At 45.1% G+C, this 19,755-nt stretch overlaps 1 protein-coding gene across 4 annotated transcripts in view; it reads left to right on the forward strand.

Annotated features, from left to right (window-relative positions):
* Positions 1–19,755, forward strand: part of adam15 (ADAM metallopeptidase domain 15) — an 84,205-nt gene that overhangs the window by 51,877 nt on the left and 12,573 nt on the right. For 2 of the 4 annotated variants that reach the window (XM_034165398.1, XM_034165399.1), the window contains exons 19-22: positions 3,387–3,540; positions 4,283–4,391; positions 8,570–8,638; positions 18,140–18,205. In XM_034165398.1, coding sequence (XP_034021289.1) covers positions 3,387–3,540; positions 4,283–4,391; positions 8,570–8,638; positions 18,140–18,205 — 398 coding nt within the window. The remainder of the gene's footprint in view (positions 1–3,386; positions 3,541–4,282; positions 4,392–8,569; positions 8,639–18,139; positions 18,206–19,755) is intronic. The other 2 variants (XM_034165400.1, XM_034165401.1) reach the window with 2 other exon arrangements.

The raw sequence follows: 19,755 nt of genomic DNA on the forward strand, positions 1-19,755 counted from the left end.
TTAGGGGGCACTGAAACCAGAATGGGCAATGTTCAAAGCTTCCATTGCTGAAGCTGCAGCAGGGAGCTGTGGCCTGATGGTCTTAGGTGCCTCAAGGGGTGACAACCCTCAAACACTGTGGTGGACACCGGTGGTCAGGGAAGCCATCCGAATGAAGAAGGAGTCCTTCCGGGATATGTTATCTCGGAGGACTCCAGAGGCAGTTGCAAGGTACCAACAGGCCTGAAGGTCAGCAGCCTCTGCTGTGGGGGAGGCAACCATGGAGACAGACTTTTGGTCAGCACCAAGGTGCTTCTGGCGGACCGTGAGGCACCTCAGGAGGGGAAACGAGGAACTATCCAAGCTGCCTACAGTAACAATGGGACTCTGTTGACCTCAACTGAGGATGTAATGCGGCGGTGGAAGGAACACTTTGAGGAAGTCCTGCATCAGACTAGAGCGTCCTCTGTAGTAGGGGCAGAGCTGGAAGCTGATGGAGGATTTTTATCAGTTTCCCTGGTGGAAGTCACTGAGGTAGTAGTCAAACAACTCGGCAGTGACAAGGGTCTGGAGGTTGATGAGATCCGTCCAGAAATGCTGAAAGCTCTGGGTGTGGAGGGATTGTCTTGGATGAGACGTCTCTTCAACATTGGATTGAGGTCTGGGACAGTGCCTAAGGAGTGGCAAACTGGGGTGGTGGTCCTCATATTTAAAAAGGGGGACCAGAGAGCGTGTGCCAACTACAGGGGCATCACACTACTCAGCCTCCCTGGTAAAGTCTACTCCAGGGTGCTGGAAAGGAGGGTTCGGCCAATAGTTGAACTTCTGATTGAAGAGGAACAATGCGGGTTCTGTCCTGGTCGTGGAACAACCGACCAGCTCTTCACTCTTACAAGGATCCTGGAGGTGCCTGGGTGTATGCCCGTCCAGTCTACATGTGTTTTGTGGACTTGGAGAATGCATATGATCGAGTACTCTGGGAGGTGCTGCGGGAGTATGGAGTGAGGGGGTCCCTTCTCAGGGCCATCCAATCTCTGTACTTGCAAAGCGAGAGCTGTGTTCGGGTGCTTGGCAGTAAGTCGGACTCGTTTTCGGTGGAGGTTGGCCTCTGCCAGGGCTGCGCCTTGTCACCAATCCTGTTTGTGATATTCATCGACAGGATATCTAGGCATAGTCGGGGGAGGAGGGTTTCTGGTTTGGTGGGCTCAGGGTCTCATCACTGCTTTTTGCAGACGATGTGGTCCTGTTGGCTTCATCGGCTGGTGACCTCCAACACACACTGGATTGGTTCGCAGTCGAGTGTGAAACGGCTGAGATGAGGATCAGCATCTTTAAATCTGAGGCCATGATTCTCAGCAGGAAACGAATGGATTGCCTACTCCAGGTAGGGAATACGGCCTTCAATTGAAGGAGATCAAGTACCTTGGGGTCTTGTTCATGAGTGAGGGGACGATTGGCCAGAGAATTGGTGCAGCAGGGGCGGTATTGCACTCACTCTACCATACTGTTGTGACGAAAAGGGAGCTGAGCCAAAAGGCGAAGCTCTCAATCTACTGGTCAATCTTCATTCATACTCTCACCTATGAATGTTTGGTCATGACTGAAAGAACCAGATTGCGGGTACAAGCTGCTGAAATGGGCTTCCTCAGGAGGGTGGCTGATGTCTCCCTCCTGAGAAGCTCGGTCATCCGCAGGGAGCTCAGAGTAGAGCAGCTGCTATTTCACGTTGAAAGGAGCCAGCTGAGGTGGTTCGGGCATCTGGTAAGGATGCCTCCTGGGCGCCTCCCTAAAGAGGTGTTCCAGGCATGTCCATCTGGGAGGAGACCCCGGGGAAGACCCCGGACTAGGTGGAGAGATTATATCTCCACACTGGCCTGGGAACGCCTCGGGATCCTCCAGACAGAGGTGGTCAATGTGGCACGGGAAAGGGAAGTCTGGGGTCCCCTGCTGGAGCTGTTGCCCCTGCGACCTGAACCCTGAAAAGCAGTTGAAGATGAGATGAGATGGTGGAAATTATTGGATGAACTAATAGGATTAATAAATGGAATAGTTTTGACTGTGTTGAATGTTTGTTCACCAAAGTAAAGGTCAGACAAGGTCAATGTCCATTGAATTCTATGACATGTGACATATGTTACTGTGTAACGTGGCAACTAAGCTTGACACATGGTCCAAGCTATTCCTTTTTAAAACCCTATTAACTCAACCAATAATTTGCATCACTTCTTACAATATTTGGAGCAACTTTAACTTTTGACCCCTGTACAAACTGAAATTGACCTTTGTCAGCATTCTTGCTATTTTTACCCCATAACATTCAGTCACACACAGTCCAAACTATACCTTTTTTAAATATTTATGTTCAAATGGTAAATAGACTGCATTTCGTATATAGCGCTTTTTTCCATCTGCATCAGACACTCAAAGCGCTTTAAAATAATGCCTCACATTCACCCTGATGTCAGGGTGCTGCCATACAAGGTGCTCACTACACACTGGGAGCAACTTGGGGATTTAGAACCTTGCCCAAGGGCCCTTAGTGATTTTCCAGTCAGGCGGGGATTTGAACTGAGGATCTTCTGGTCTCAAGCCCAACACTTTAACCACTAGACCATCACCTCCCCCATTATTTGTTCAGACAAATAATGTGGTGTAGCTTTCAATATGATTGGAACATTTTTCAGTTTTGACCCCTGTGTAATTCTTCAGTTGACCCCTACCTGGCTGCCTGTTGAAAATTCAAGTGCCCAATCAGTTTTTTCAAAAGAGTAATGTTTCAGGAGTATGTGTGCCAATTTTTGGTGCTTGTATCACCATTTGAAGGATTCCTCTGTGAATATTCTGTTTATCTGCTGCATTGCTAATCGTGTTTTTAGCTTTCTGGTTTGTAATGAACCTGATACGTGATCCGGACCAATTGTCATGGTAACGGTCTGATATGTGAAAATATCAGACCAGAAATCAGCCAATCACAGCTCGCATAGCGTCGCAGCTATATAATAATTTTGTATATTTTTAAAATGACTGGAGCATTTTGTTTTAAAATTTTGGCCCCTCCCTGGCAGCACCTGCCACTCCTGAATGTCCACCATACATTTTTTAGATAGGTGACCAAAGTGTCAAACGGTTGCCATCCTGAGTGTCAGACATGCCCACTTTGAGTGGTTTATGTCAGTTCTTTGTTTTGTTGTCAGTTTGAGCTCTTAGAGGTTCAGGAGCTCCAGTTGTTGAAGGTTTTCGATCCTGATGAGTCGTCTTCCTGTGTTGTTCTGTGTCTTTGTGCTGGACACATGTACTGTAGATGAATCTGGTCATGTGATTCTGGAAAATGGACATTCACAAGGTTTAACCTAAAGCTCTCCTCTGTGTGTGTGTGTGTGTGTGTGTGTGTGTGTGTGTGTGGTCAGATACTGGGTTGATCCGTGTTGCTCTCCTGGTTGTCTTCCTCTTCATCATACCCGTGGTCCTCTTCTTGGTTTTTCATCGGTTCCGTGGTTTCTGGCAGAGACTCTGGTGTTTTGGAACCAGCAGCCGTTCCACTAAAGCTGCACAACACAGCAGGTGAACCCGAGTCTGTCGGAACATGGACCTAAAGACCTGCAACTGGAACTACTTGGTGGAGTTAAGCCATTAGCCTGTTCAGCAGCATCCTGCACAGGAGACCGCGGTGCTGAGCAGCTCTGGCTCAAGTCTCCCATGTGCCTTCTGGCAAGCTGTTGCTGAAACATCACGTCTTCTTGTTGTTTTTAAGAACATTCCTCTGTTCCACTGTGTAGCTGTCTCACAGCGACACAGCAGACAAACGTTGGACTGCAGTCAGGTTCTGTGGACACGTTGATATTTCTAAGATGTAAGAAATTTTTGGACACGTTTTTCTTGTGTGGATTGAAACAGAAATTTCAGTCAGAATAAATCTGAGGCTACATGTGGTCCAGGCTGTTTGGTTCCTGATCATCGTGACCTTTCCCTCATTAAAACTGAACAAATTGCTGTTCATCCATTTATTGTGGGGGGGGGACCTTCAGTTGTCATTTTTTTCCTCACAGTGGAGTTTGATAATTAATTAATTGGGTTTCATGTACATATGAATCTGTTTGCCTGTGAGTATTTTGTTGGGCCACAATGGAAACAAGCTTTTTTCTTTTTTTTTTTTTTTTGTCTTTTTTTTTGTGTTACCCTGTATTTTATGTATTTGTGTTTCGTTACTACATTTTTCTGCTATTTTATGCATGTTTACATTGTATGTGAATAAAAATGAATCAACAGTGATGACTTTTTTGTTTGTTTGTTTCTTTTTGTGCAGAACTCCAGCGATGGAGCGAGCAGACACCAGGAATGGCGAGCAGGTCCGACCTCTGAGGTACCATCAGAACCTGCAGACGAACGTCCTGCTGGCCTCGCCCCAAAAACAGGTACAGGTGTAAACTGTTAGGATAGATTTTCAGACAGTAGCTCCTCCCCTACAGACATGGTGGAAGGTGACGGGAGGGAGGCGTGATGCATGCTGGGTAGTCGACCAGGGTTCCTTATTTCCTTTGTGCTTCGCTAAATAACGGGGATTTTATTTTGAAAGTGTGCAGGAAGTGTCTGAATGGAAACAATCTGATGAGTGAATCATTCATTGGACCGCAGTAAAAATTATCAATAATCAATAGATAGTATTAGTCCTTGATGTCCTACTTGGACTAACGCGGGATTAAAGTGCGTAATGTTGAAATAACAGGAAATCAAATCAACCTGTCACATATATTAGCCACTATAACAGATTATGCAGGTGGCATTGGCGAGCACACCTGCAGATGGATCAGAGACTTTCTCACCAACCGTCTGCAGTCAGTCAGGATGGGGTCCCACCACTCCTCAGTGCTGACAGTGAGCACTGGGGCCCCTCAGGGCTGTGTGCTCAGCCCCATACTGTACACTTTGTACACCCCTGACTGTGCACCAACCCACAGCAGCAACATCTTTGTCAAATTTGCGGATGACACTACTGTGGTTGGGCTGAGTCATAACAACAGTGAGACGGTCTACAGTGAGGAGGTCCTGAACCTCACCACTTGGTGCTCCCTAAATAACCTGGCACTTAACTTCTCAAAGATTTCAGGCAGAAGAGGGAGGACCCCTCTCCCCCTTTCTCTTTCAGGGAGACACCATAGAGAGGGTCAGTGACTTCAAGTTCCTGGGAACATACATTTCTCAGGACCTGACATGGGGCACCAACACCAATGCCCTTGTAAAAAAGGCACAGCAGCGTCACTGAGGTAGGTCAATCTGTCCCAGGAACTGCTGCTGTCCTTCTATAGGTGTTCTGTAGAGAGCGTCCTCACCAACAACATCTTGGTGTGGTACAGGAGCTGCTCTCAGGCTGACAAGAAGGCTCTGGAGAGAGTCAGGAAGTCAGCACAGAACATCATAGGAGCGCAGCTGTCCTCTCTGTCAGACATCTATAACACCAGATGTCTGTGCAGGGCCAGAAGCATCAGCTTTGCTGGTTCACACCCCGGGCACAGCCTGTTCTCACTGCTGCCCTCAGGAAAGAGGTACCGGTCCATCAAGGCCCGCACATCCAGACTCACCAACATGTTCTACCCAAGTGCAATACGAGTATTGAATGCACATTAGCCTACAGTCTGCACTATTCATTGCATTTATTTTTTAAGAAGGTGAATGCAATGAATAGTACAGACTCCTGTTTATATTTATATACACCTACTGGCTCCTTTTAAATACATGTATATATTCTTATTTGTCTTTTTATATTTACTTTTACACCTTTGCACTACGGGAGTTGTCTTTTAATTTCGTTGCACCTTGAGTATAATGACAATAGAAAACATTCTATTCTATTGTTATCATTGCTAAGTTACCACAATGTTAGCCCTGTCTTCTTCTTCTAACTTTAATGGTGTTTGGTAAACATGTTCATCACCGCCACCTGCTGGACAACAGTGTGTAATCGCAGACTAACAGATCACTCACTCATTCATCTTCAACCGCTTACTCCAGTTAAGCGGCGCAAGGGGCTGGAGCATATCCCAGTAGTCACAGGGTGTGAGGCGGGGTCCACCCTGGACAGGACGCCAGTCTGTCACAGGGACACACAGACAAACACACAGAAAGGCCACAGGTGGGAATTGAACCATGACCTTCTTTCTATGAGGCAACAGTGCTAACCACTAACCACCGTGTTGCCCATTAACAGATCAACAAAGTCAAAATCCTGCAGCTACTTATGTAACGTTACAGAAGTATTACTGTCAGAAAGTACTAGATGGACAAAACGTAAAAGTAGTCATTATGTGTCCATTTGAGAATAATATTTTATTGGATTATATTTATTGATTGTTGCACTTTGTCTCTGTGTGTCACTTTCATGTCTGTTGAGAAACCCCACCCACAGGATGTGAACACTAGAGGGCAGCAGAATGCCCCTCTCAGCATGTAGAGCCTCAGGGGTGGTTCCTCAGATCCCCTTTGCATATGGCTGCTTTGCATCCATCCTTCTGGTCCAGCATACTCGCTACAGAAAACGCTCAGGTTTTTCTTCTTCTTCTTCCCCACGTTGCTCCTCTGTGTTACCAGGAGTCTAATGTGAGAACGTGTCCTTTCCGTCCGCAGCACACGTTGTGCTCGCCAGAGAGAATTGGCTCTGCACTGACGGGGAATAACAGCACCTGAACACAGAACGTGGTCACATGACCAAACTTCTTTTCTTCTTTTTTTTATTTTTTAAATCCGTTTGCTGGCCAAACGTTATTTATTTTAACGGAGTCAGTGAGTCTGAGCCTATGCTAAGACAACGTAAATAATAGGCTTTTTAATTTTTTAAACTTAACACATCTTCACGACTTCTGACTGACGATGAACATTCACTTACAGAGAACAGAAATCTGCGTCTGTCGCTCGCCCGCTGTCAGCTCAGGTCAGCGAGCAAGAGCTGGTGCTGTACGTCCACAATACCACAGAACCGCTCCAGGGTCCGGTTTCATAAAGCCGACTGGACTTTCAGTCTACTAAACTTATTTAGTCGACTACAGTTAGTCACCCAACATTATCCATCCAATCACTGTTTCACATCGCCGCTTAAACTTGCAGATTTGCTGTCTTATGTTAGTCGACAGTTTTCACCACTTAACAGTCTCGCGCGTGATGTTGCCAAGAGACGGCTCCAGTGTGTGACCGTTTTGTTTACTTCTGGGTTGGTTGTTGTCATGAACTGTCCAGCCTTTGTTTTGTTAACTGGCTTTATTAACATTTACGGACACATACGAACTGCCGGCATAGCTAAGCACGCCATACGAATGACGTGCTTAATACTTAACCTAGCAGTTTCACTCTTCAGTTTCTTCTTTGACACTTCTGTCAAGCCTTTTTGTGCACACAGCACTGCTCATCGTAACAGCAACACCCGGTAGTTAATGTGAGAACTGTCACAAACACATCATGACAGTCATCAGCTACAAGCATGGCCAAAAGCGGAGGAAGCTCCTCCTTCTGGTGGAATATGAGCGACATAAGGTTGCTCTTCTTTGTTCCATCACATGGTGGTACGTGTGGTACGTGAGGACACTGAAGTTATGTCAACTAAAATAAGTTGTCTCCTCTGTACCAGTCTAAAAACTTGAGTCAAATAAGCGCTTTGTACAATGACTAACATTAAAAAATTATTCAACGAAATGAGTTTATCCGACTCAACAAGATTAGACTGCTTTATGAAACCCTGAATGGCAACCACCCAGCCCATCGCCACCTCAACTAAGTAACCATTTACCTGCTGGAGCCAGGTGAAACGTGGGCGTGTCTTTATTGACTTTATTGACAGCCCTCGTATTTGTATTGTCAACTGTGTTTGTATCATGGCCCAAGCAGAGGGTCACCCCTTTGAGTCTGGTCTGCTTGAGGTTTCTTCCTCAAATCATCAAAGGGAGTTTTTTCTTAGCACTGTCGCCTGTGTTCTTGGGGGGGGTTGGTTAGGTTAGACCTTATTTATGTGAAGCACCGTGAGGCAACTCTGTTGTGATTTGGTGCTATATAAAAGAAATAAATTGAAATTGATTTGAGAAAGTGTACAAAAAAAACAAAAAAACCTGGGCGCTACACCATCGTCTTCTGCAGACGGACGGATGCCAGGAGGAGGAAGTTCTTCCTCGGTGCCAGGTCTGTGTCTGTGGTGTGTCTCAGCCAGTGTCCCTCTGTTGTTCCATCAGACTGACAGGAAACCCGTCTGAAATTCTTGCTTTTATCACCGTAAGAATTTTGTGATGTCACAAAGCAAGAAGCTTTGAGGCTGGTCGGACTCACCACCATCATTTAATTACAGGTCTTCAAAGGTCAATGGGAATAAATCAGTTAAGATGAACTCTCACCGGGTCATTACATAGGCTCCGCCCTCCTGTGGCTGCAGTTTCTTACAGCCTGAATATTTTAAACACAGCTGGCATGTTGTCAAGGCAACAAATGAATTACTGGTTTATTTTAAGCATGCCTGTTTGACCTTTGACCCCTGGTCCCTATTATGCAGACATTTACATCAGCTGTCATTCTGCTTCCTGTTTTGTGTTTGTTTGTTTTTCTTCCTCTTCTCTATCAGGTTCATGACAGGCCTGCTCCACCCACTAAGCCACTCCCCCCTGACCCCGCCTTAATAACAGTGCAACAGGTAACCTGCCTTGGAGCAGCTCTGTTTGTGTGTGTGTGTGTGTGTGTGTGTGTGTGTGTGTGTGTGTGTGTGTGTGTGTGTGTGTGTGTGTGTGTGTGTGTGTGTGTGTGTGTGTGTGTGTTATTTTAACATTATGTCGGTTTTCTTCATTAATAATGTGAACCTGCATTACATTTGAGTTGGTCCAGCGGGGCACCTGAAGTCTGCACCACTTAGTGTTTTGTTGACTTAACAGGACTATAACCATGTTGAATTTCCGCTGTGACAGTATAACTCTGATCTGAAGTTGGCAGCTGACAAGTCAAATTAAATATTTTTTATGATATTCGGCTCATTTGTGGGTCTGTGAAAATACATTTTAAGGGCAGTACTCTGAGAACCATTTTATTTATTTATTTTTACCTCTTTGATTGAAAGGACACGGCACACGCTGACAGGCAGCCGTGTGACTGGAGACACGGAGACTGTGCCAAGGAATTTAAAAAGACAGCACTCAGAAGGAAGTGAGCGGTCCGGGGTCACTTTGTCTCTACTCATGCTGATGGTTTAAGTCATTTTCCGGGGTCACGTCTCTACTCATGCTGATGGTTTAAGTCACTGTCCAGGGTCACTTTGTCTCTACTCATGCTGATGGTTTAAGTCACTGTCCTGGGTCACGTTGTCTCTAATAATGGTGACGGTTTAAGTTGCTGTCCGGGGTCACTTTGTCTTCTACTCATGCTGATGGTTTAAGTCACTGTCCGGGGTCACTTTGTCTCTACTCATGCTGATGGTTTAAGTCACTGTCCTGGGTCACGTTGTCTCTAATAATGGTGACGGTTTAAGTTGCTGTCCGGGGTCACTTTGTCTTCTTTTCATGCTGATGGTTTAAGTCACTGTCCGGGGTCACGTTGTCTCTAATAATGGTGACGGTTTAAGTTGCTGTCCGGGGTCACTTTTTCTCTACTCATGCTGATGGTTTAAGTCACTGTCCTGGGTCACGTTGTCTCTAACAATGGTGACGGTGTAAGTTGCTGTCCGGGGTCACGTTGTTTCTAATAATGCTTACGGTCTAAGTCACTGTCCAGGGTCACCTTGTCTCCAATACTGCTCACGGTCTAAGTGGCTGTCCGGGGTCACCTTGTCTTTAATAATACTCACGGTCTAAGTCGCTGTCCAGGGTCACCTTGTCTCTAATAATACTCAAGGTCTAAGTCACTGTCCGGGGTCACTTTGTCTGTAATAATGTTCACAGTTTAAATTGCGGTCCGGGGTCACTTTGTCTCAATTATTGCTCACAGTTTAAGTCGCTGTCCGGGGTCACTTTGTCTCTAATAATACTCACGGTCTAAGTCGCTGTCCAGGGTCACCTTGTCTCTAATAATACTCACGGTCTAAGTCGCTGTCCAGGGTCACCTTGTCTCTAATAATACTCACGGTCTAAGTCGCTGTCCGGGGTCACTTTGTCTCAATTGGTGTCTAACCAGATCCTTACTCTGGATGGCATTACCCTGACCTCTAGTAATACTGTGAGAAATCTTGGAGTCATTTTTGATCAGGATATGTCATTCAATGCGCATATTAAACAAATATGTATAACTGCTTTTTTGCATTTACGCAATATCTTTAAAATCAGAAAGGTCTTGTCTCAGAGTGATGCTGAAAAACTAATTCATGCATTTATTTCCTCTAGGCTGGACTATTGTAATTCATTATTATCAGGTTGTCCTAAAAGTTCCCTAAAAAGCCTTCAGTTAATTCAAAATGCTGCAGCTAGAGTACTGACGGGGACTAGAAGGAGAGAGCATATCTCACCCATATTGGCCTCTCTTCATTGGCTTCCTGTTAATTCTAGAATAGAATTTAAAATTCTTCTTCTTACTTATAAGGTTTTGAATAATCAGGTCCCATCTTATCTTAGGGACCTCGTAGTACCATATCACCCCAATAGAGCGCTTCGCTCTCAGACTGCAGGCTTACTTGTAGTTCCTAGGGTTTGTAAGAGTAGAATGGGAGGCAGAGCCTTCAGCTTTCAGGCTCCTCTCCTGTGGAACCAGCTCCCAATTCAGATCAGGGAGACAGACACCCTCTCTACTTTTAAGATTAGGCTTAAAACTTTCCTTTTTGCTAAAGCTTATAGTTAGGGCTGGATCAGGTGACCCTGAACCATCCCTTAGTTATGCTGCTATAGACGTAGACTGCTGGGGGGTTCCCATGATGCACTGTTTCTTTCTCTTTTTGCTCTGTATGCACCACTCTGCTTTTAATGATTAGTGATCGATCTCTGCTCCCCTCCACAGCATGTCTTTTTCCTGGTTCTCTCCCTCAGCCCCAACCAGTCCCAGCAGAAGACTGCCTCTCCCTGAGCCTGGTTCTGCTGGAGGTTTCTTCCTGTTAAAAGGGAGTTTTTCCTTCCCACTGTAGCCAAGTGCTTGCTCACAGGGGGTCGTTTTGACCGTTGGGGTTTTACATAATTATTGTATGGCCTTGCCTTACAATATAAAGCGCCTTGGGGCAACTGTTTGTTGTGATTTGGCGCTATATAAAAAAATTGATTGATTGATTGAATTATTTCTCACGGTCTAAGTCACTGTCCGGGGTCACTTTGTCTCTAATAATGCTCACAGTTTAAATTGCGGTCCGGGGTCACTTTGTCTCAATTATTGCTCACAGTTTAAGTCGCTGTCCGGGGTCACTTTGTCTCTAATAATGCTCACGGTCTAAGTCGCTGTCCGGGATCACCTTGTCTCTAATAATACTCAAGGTTTAAATTGCGGTTCGGGGTCACTTTGTCTCAGTTATTGCTCACAGTTTAAATCGCTGTCCGGGGTCACCTTGTTTCTAGTAATGCTCACAGTCTAAGTCACTGTCCGGGGTCACTTTGTCTCTAATAATACTCACGGTCTAAGTCGCTGTCCGGGGTCGCCTTGTCTCTAATAATACTCACGGTTTAAGTCACAGTCCGGGGTCACTTTGTCTCTAATACTGCTCACGGTCTAAGTCGCTGTCCGGGGTCACTTTGTCTCTATTAATGCTCACGGTTTAAGTCGCTGTCCGGGGTCACTATGTCTCTATTAATGCTCACGGTTTAAGTCACAGTCCAGGGTCACTTTGTCTCTATTAATGCTCACGGTTTAAGTCACAGTCCGGGGTCACTTTGTCTCTAATAATGCTCACGGTGTAAGTCGCAGTCCGGGGTCACTTTGTCTCTGTTAATGCTCACGGTTTAAGTCGCAGTCCGGGGTGACTTTGTCTCTATTAATACTCACGGTTTAAGTCGCAGTCCGGGGTCACTTTGTCTCTGTTAATACTCACGGTTTAAGTCGCAGTCCGGGGTCACTTTGTCTCTGTTAATACTCACGGTTTAAGTCGCAGTCCGGGGTCACTTTGTCTCTGTTAATACTCACGGTTTAAGTCGCAGTCCGGGGTCACTTTATCTGTAATAATGCTTACGGTTTAAGTCGCAGTCCGGGGTCACTTTATCTGTAATAATGCTCACGGTTTAAGTCGCCATCCGGGGTCACTTTGTCTCTAATAATGCTCACGCTTTAAGTCGCTGTCCAGGGTCATGCTGTTTCTATTAATGCTCACAGTTTAAGTCGCTGTCTGGGGTCACTTTGTCTGTATTAATACTCACGGTTTAAGTCACAGTCCGGGGTCACTTTGTCTCTATTAATACTCACGGTTTAAGTCACTGTCCGGGGTCAGTTTGTCTGTATTAATACTCACGGTTTAAATCGCTGTCTGGGGTCACTTTGTCTCTAATAATGCTCACGGTTTAAGTCGCTGTCCGGGATCACCTTGTCTCTAATAATACTCACGGTCTAAGTCGCTGTCCGGGGTCACCTTGTCTCTAATAATGCTCACAGTCTAAGTCGCTGTCCTGGGTCACCTTGTCTCTAATAACTCTCACGGTCTAAGTTGCTGTCGGCCTAAGTCGCTCTCCGGGGTCACTTTGTCTCTAATAATACTCATGGTCTAAGTCACTGTCCGGGGTCACCTTGTCTCTAATAATACTCATGGTCTAAGTCGCTGTCCGGGGTCACTTTGTTTCTAATAATACTCACGGTCTAAATCGCTGTCCGGGGTCACTTTGTGTCTAATAATACTCATGGTCTAAGTCATTGTCCAGGGTCACTTTGTCTCTGTTAATACTTACCATTTAAGTCGTGGCCGGGTTCAGTTAAAGTTCATGTCACTCGTGAATAAATCCGAGGCTGACAGTAGGAACATCCTCTTTCCTCGTGTCTGAGGTTGGACATGGGCACTACAGTTATGTGTTGTTGGTATAACTGCCTGCAGATCTCTTCACACTCCTTTTTCCTCTAAGATCTTTTTACCGCATGCATATCTGCTCCGGAGCCACGTCTCACACATGCTCCATCCTGTTAACATGGCTCCCAAAATTAAAAATAAAAATAAAGATGCTTCACAGTTGTGCTGTGTCCACCCTGTGCCGGACTCTGCCTCTGTACCTGAGGATGTGCTGGTCAGGGTCCATGGTCTGTGGGCGGAGCCCTCCGTGTGTTTAGAGGTGCTGCATTGTTGAGGAGGAGGAGCTTCTGTCGGCTGCCTTCTTCCTCTTTATTGCTTTTGAAACCTCAATTTGATATTTTGTTTACAATGTGAGTTCACCGGCTTTTAGACACAAAGTTTATCTTTGTGCTTCAAAGATAAAGTTTGCCAGTTGCCTATTTTCTGGGAGCCTTTTTTTGCAACACATTCTGTTTCATCCACTGGAACTGACTTTTGATCTGACTTTTCGGACCAAATTTCCACACATCATGTTGCTAACAGGTAAAGGTAGCTGGTAATATTTTAGTTTCTTTAACATCATTACATCATCAGGTGACTCTTGAACTGCTTGGAAAAATCAAAGCACTTTGTTCCTTCAAACCTGCACAAAGTCCCATCACAGATTTAGCAGATGACCGTTTCATCCTGACCGAAGCTGCTGCTGTACCGTCACTTTGGACTGGATACACTGAGCGGTTGTATCAGGCTGATCCTCCGGGATCACATCACATCTCACATCTCCAGTTCAATTTCAATTTATTTTCATTTATATAGCGCCAAATCACAACAGAGTGGCCTCAAGGTGCTTCACACAAGTAAGGTCTAACCTTACTAGCCTCCAGAGCAACAGTGGTAAGGAAGAACTCCCTATGAGGAAGAAACCTTAAGCAGACCAGACTCAAAGGGGTGACCCTCTGCTTGGGCCATGATACAAACATAAATTACAGAACAATTCACAAAACGAAGATGCAGGAAAAGCTGTTGGTGCACAGGACAGGAGGGTCTCCAGCACAAATACCACACCCATCTCTGGATGGAGCTGCACCTCAAACAGAGAGAAAAAACAGAATCAGGCATCAGAAAGACAAGAAATACAGTATAATTTGTCAGTATTAAACAAGAAAAACAAAAGAAATACAAAGGTGATCACCGGCCACTAGCTCTAAACTTCACTAAAAGACCCAGAATATAGGTAAAGTTGAGGCCGCGGCACGCTCCAATTACTAATAAATGAATTAAAAGTGTAAAAAGTGTAGAACTATACTTTACCAGTATGCTAGTCATACAAAACGGAAAATAAGTGTGTCTTAAGTTTGGACTTGAAAGTCTCTACAGAATCTGACTGTTTTATTGACTCAGGGAAATCATTCCACAGAACAGGGGTATGATAAGAGAAAGCTCTGTGACCCACAGACATTTTATTCACCCTAGGGACACAAAGTAGTCCTGCACCCTGAGAACACAAACCGGTACGTAAGGTTTAATTAGGTCAGCTAGGTAGGGAGGTGCCAGTCTGTGAACAATTTTATAGACTAGTAGCAGAACCTTAAAATCTGATCTCACTGGGACAGGAAGCCAGTGAAGAGATGCCAAAATGGGTGTAATGTGGTCAAACTTTCTGCTTCGTGTCAAAAGTCTGGCAGCAGCATTTTGAACCAATTGGAGACCCCGAATGCTGGACTGCGGTAAACCAGAAAATAGAACATTGCAGTAGTCCAATCTAGAAGACATAAATGCATGGATCAGGGTCTCAGCATCAGCCATAGACAGGATGAAACAAATCTTCACTGTATTTCGCAGGTAGAAGAAAGCAGTCCTTGTAATATTTCTAATGTGCAGGCCAAAGGACAACGTAGGATCAAAAATTACCCCAAGGTCCCTCACTTTGTCAGTGTGATGTATGACACATGAGCCTAGGCTAAGCGTTAACTGGTCAAATTGATGCCGATGTCTCACTGGATCAGGAACCATCATTTCAGTCTTATCAGAGTTTAAAAGTAGGAAGTTTCTAGACATCCAGCTTCTCACTGATGCAAGGCAATCTTCTAAAGATTTTATGTGGATGAGATTACCAGCAGTTATCAACATGTATAACTGAGTATCATCAGCATAGCAGTGAAAGGTAATCCCAAATCGCCACAATATGTGCCCAAGGGGTGCTATATAAAGGGAGAAAAGCAGGGGGCCTAAGACGGACCCCTGTGGAACCCCAAATTTCATGCCACTAAGGTTAGAGGTAGTGTTACTGTACAAAACACAGTGAGAACGACTGGTCAAGTATGACGTCAGCCATGCAAGGGCACTCACAGTAATCCCACAGTGATTCTCCAGCCTATCGAGTAGAATATGATGATCCACAGTATCAAATGCAGCACTGAGATCTAACAGCACAAGAACCATAGTGGCGTTTGAATACATTGCAAGCAGAAGATCATTCACCACTTTAGTGAGAGTCGTCTCTGTGGAATTATATTTTCTAAAAGCAGACTGCAGTGGCTCAAAGAGATTATTCTCAATAAGATAGTCCACGAGCGGCTGGAACTTTTTTCCAGAATTTTAGAGCAAAATGATAGATTTCATATCGGCCGATAGTTTTTCAGTACACTCGGGTCAAGATTAGGTTTCTTAAGTAATGGTTTAATCACTGCAGATTTGAAACATTTAGGAACAGATCCAGAAGTTAAAGAAAGATTAATAATTTCCAGCACAGTTGACCCAAGAGTGGACCACAGGTCCTTAAACAGTTTTGTTGGTATAGGGTCAAATAGACAGGTTGTGCTTTTTGTTGACATTACGAGTTTTGTCAGCATGCCTAGTGAGATACTATCAAATTCTGTAAATCTAATGGCACCCACATCAATAGTAGGGTGTAGTAGTTGGGTTAAGGCATGCTGGGATATGTTTAACCCAATGTCTTCTATTTTCTTCTCAAAGTAATCAAAGAAATCTTGTGCTGTAAAAGGAGAGCGAACTACAGGTGGTTGTCCATGAATAAGTGCTGCCACCATGTTGAACAAGAACTTTGAGTTATGCTTGTTTTTGTTGATCAAATCAGAGTAAATAGGTCCACTTGTAGCCAGTAATGCATGCTATTGTCTAAGATAGCATCACGCCATGCAAGGTGGATACTTCTAATTTTGAGCTACGCCATTTCCGTTCTAGACCTCTAGCCTTATGCTTGAGGTCATGCAAGTAATCATTGAACCAAGGTAACTGTGTTTTGGGGGGGCGCGAGTTTAACAAAGGTGGCGCAGTCATGTTGAGTGTAGTTTTGAGCACTGAGTTTAAACTATCCACAAGTCTGTCTACTGACTGGGTATTTGCCATATGTGAAGCTAAGACATCAGTCAGTCTCGCTTCGAGTTCAGTCTTAGTTGAGGAGTTGATGCATCGCTTGTAGTGATAATAAGGTTGTTGTTCCACAAACACAGCAGCAAAACTGTAAACTTAATGAGTGAGCAGAGACCACCGATGTAAGAGGCATGATGTCAATATTTGTGACAGCAATACCACGTGCGAGAAACAAATCCAGGGTATTTCCACTAATGTGCGTCGAGTCCCGAATGCATTGCCGAAATCCTAATGCATCCACCATAAATGATTTGCAGAGGGAATCAGAAAGCTTATTTATATGAATGTTAAACTCACCAATGATCAGAATGTTATCTGCAAGTTAGAGATGAACGCACCAAATTCATCTAAGAATTCAGAATATGGGCCAGAAGGCCTATATCAGTGACAGTGATACAGCTGATTTAATTCTTCTGACCTTGGCAATGTGTAATATCCTGAGCAGAGCGGAGAATCAGATGTTCAAACGAGTTATATTTGTGACCCCCAACAGCTAATAAGCTAAACCTAGATTTATAAATAAGAGCAACACCCCCGCCTTGCTTCACATCATGAGGGATGTGACTAAATGTATATGCTGGTGAGCAGGCCTCATTGAAGGGGAGGACAGCTGTAGGTTTAAGCCAGGTTTCACATAACCCAATCATATCTAAGTGATGATCAATAATTAGATCATTAACCAACAATGATTCTTGTGACTGACTCTCCAGTCAGCTGTGAACTGCCAAATGTTAGTGAGACCACAAAGACCTTGAAAGAGCTGAGGGTGGGGAGACCAGCATCTTCGTACCTTCTTGCTAAGTACTGTTATGGAATCAGTGGATACCCGATTTCAGCTCTGTAGAAGCTGAGTGAGGAATCAGAGGGTCAGGGTTTGAGATTGTCCTGGATTCAGATGAAGATCCAGGCTTTCACTGACTTCCTGGACTTGTCTGTTTGAAGTGTGTCTGTGGTCAAAGTGTTTTTATCTGTTCAGTTTATTTCATTTTATTAGCACCAAATCATAACAAAGATGCCTCTTGGTGCTTCACACAAGCAAGGTCTAACCTTACCAACCCCTTGAACTTGTAGAGATGTGCACTGATGTCAGCAGGGACATTCAAGTCTCTTGGTCCTCTGTCTTTGAGATCCAGCCTGGGATGATCATATGGAGTTGTGAGGTCAAAGGTGTTTGGTGATACTGATATCTTTGCAGGAGAACGAAGGCCCAAGTCTTTCGGGTCCTGGTGCTTCCCGTCTGACTGTCTGGTTGTCAGCCTTGGGTTCTAACCAGTGACCTAGGTGAGGACTAGATGTCATTGGCCCCAGGTCTCTGTAGAGGATACTTGGGTCCTGCTGGAATGAACTGTGTCCAATGAATGTTTTACTTAGTGTGACTCAGATGAAGATCACTGACACTGGGAAGGAACATCAAGACACCAGCATTTTGTCCATGTGGTGAGTTTCTGTGGACATGATCCAGGACACAGTGTCCTTGGTGTTTTGGATATGCCCACATTTCACCTGGCTGCAGCAGATGGATGGTTCCTTTGGAGAGATGGGGATGGACCAGTTGCCAGTTTTGAGTGATTGCCATCCAGGACCGAGGGTGGATGTGTGGTGGATGTTAGCACCTGTACATGGTGGTTATACCGTTATGAATAAACTTTCCTAACGGAACATTTTGAGACATGGCGGTGGAGGCATTGCAGCAGCCCTGCTGTGCTAACAGGCTTTGGGACATGGCGGTCAAACCGTGTGGCCTTTAGATTTTGCTCTGTTTTTTGTCTGTGACGCCGTCAGACCGTTTAATTTTTGGGCTGTTGGGTCGTTTGGATGTTTTCTGACTTGGAGAGTGTCTCCTCGTCTTCATTGTCCTCTCTGCTAACCTTCCAGGCTCTGGTCTGTCGACCTGCTCCGCCCAGCAAGCCACTCCCCCCTGACCCTGGCACACCTGACCAGGTAACACAATGCCCTCCTTGCATGAACGTAGTGTGTAGATGGCACGTGATTGGCTGAAAGAGTGTCTGCACTGATGTGCGTACTGACTGGAGGAGATTGGAGGTGTGTATTAATCACTAATAGAGATATTTTAGAATAGATATTTATAGTCATTGAATTTCTGCAATTAAATTCTGGTGGTACTTTCCAAACAGCTATAAACGAAAAACACAGCAGCAGCTTTAAAAACAATGAACAGCTTCACAGGACGCAAGACCTTCTTAAAATACAAAAAAAAGTGCTTAATAAATTATTAAGGTGCTTAATGCTCAGTGAGGCAGGATAGTTTTAGAGATGTAAACAGACTGTATTATTTATTGCACATGTTGATATGCTTCGATGAATGTCTGTGTGTGTGTGATGAAGGTTACAGCTCTGAGGAAAAAGCCGTTCCTTAGCCTATTAGTCTGTGTCCTTATAGTGTGGTACGTCTTCCCCGACAGCAGAAGAGCAAACAGGGAATGTCCCGGGTGGCTGTTGTCCTTGCAGATGGTCCGTGTTTTCCTCTGGAAGCACACAACATACACAGAGTCTAGGTCCAGCAGCTCAGCTCCTACAATCCTCTGTGCTGTCTTCATCACCATCACTGGGGACAGATCTTTTCTGTTCTTTGCTGTACCACACTGTGCAGCCCTGGCAAAGAATGCTCTCAATGGTGCTTCTGTAGAGGTTCCTGAGCAGCTGTGGAGCCAGACCAGCTTCCTCAGGAAGAACATCTGCTGGGCTTTTTTCACCAGGTTGTTGGTGTGTAATGTCCATGTCAGATCCTTGGTGATGTCGTTGCCAAGGACTGATTGAGTCCACCCTCTCCACCTCTTCTCTGCTGATGTGTAGTTGGGGCTGTGAGACTCTCCTGGTTTCCCCTGAAGTCTGTGATGACCTCCTTGGTTTTGGTGTGTTGGAGGACCAGGTCCTTGTCTGCACACCACTCTGTCAGCTGTTCGACCTCCTCCCTGTACCAGGTCTTGTTGTTGTCATCCCTTGTAAGGCCTACCACCATAGTGTCGTCGGCAAACTTTATCAGGATGTTGACACAGACTGTTGGCACAGTCCTGGGTGAAGAGAGTGAAGAGTGCCAGACTCAGCACACACCCCTGCGGTGTGTCTGTGTTCATAGTTATGGTGCCTGATGTCAGGTTCCTCATCCTGGCATTCTGAGGTCTGTTGGCCATATTAAAAGAAAACTGAGGAGGAAGTGGATGTGAAGGTCTGACAGCTTCATGTTTGTTTCAGGGTGTGTTTGAAACCACCTGACAACTCAGTTGGAGGATTCTAATGACATTCTTCAAAACAAACACCCCTCCAAAAAAAATCAGTAATCAGAAGTTGTCCTCTGTCTGCCCTGAGATCCACTGGTGTCGGTGCTCATCTCTGGATTCCAGAGCGTAAACCAGATGAGAGTCTACAACTCCCCCTGGACAGGACGACGGTCAGACACAGGTTACTTCCCCAGTCGAGGCCGGTGCCTGTTTGCAGCTGGGTGGATGGAGACAATGGAGATCAATCAATCA

The sequence above is a fragment of the Thalassophryne amazonica genome, unplaced genomic scaffold, assembly GCF_902500255.1.
Source record: "Thalassophryne amazonica unplaced genomic scaffold, fThaAma1.1, whole genome shotgun sequence".
NCBI classification, from domain to species: Eukaryota; Metazoa; Chordata; class Actinopteri; order Batrachoidiformes; family Batrachoididae; genus Thalassophryne; species Thalassophryne amazonica.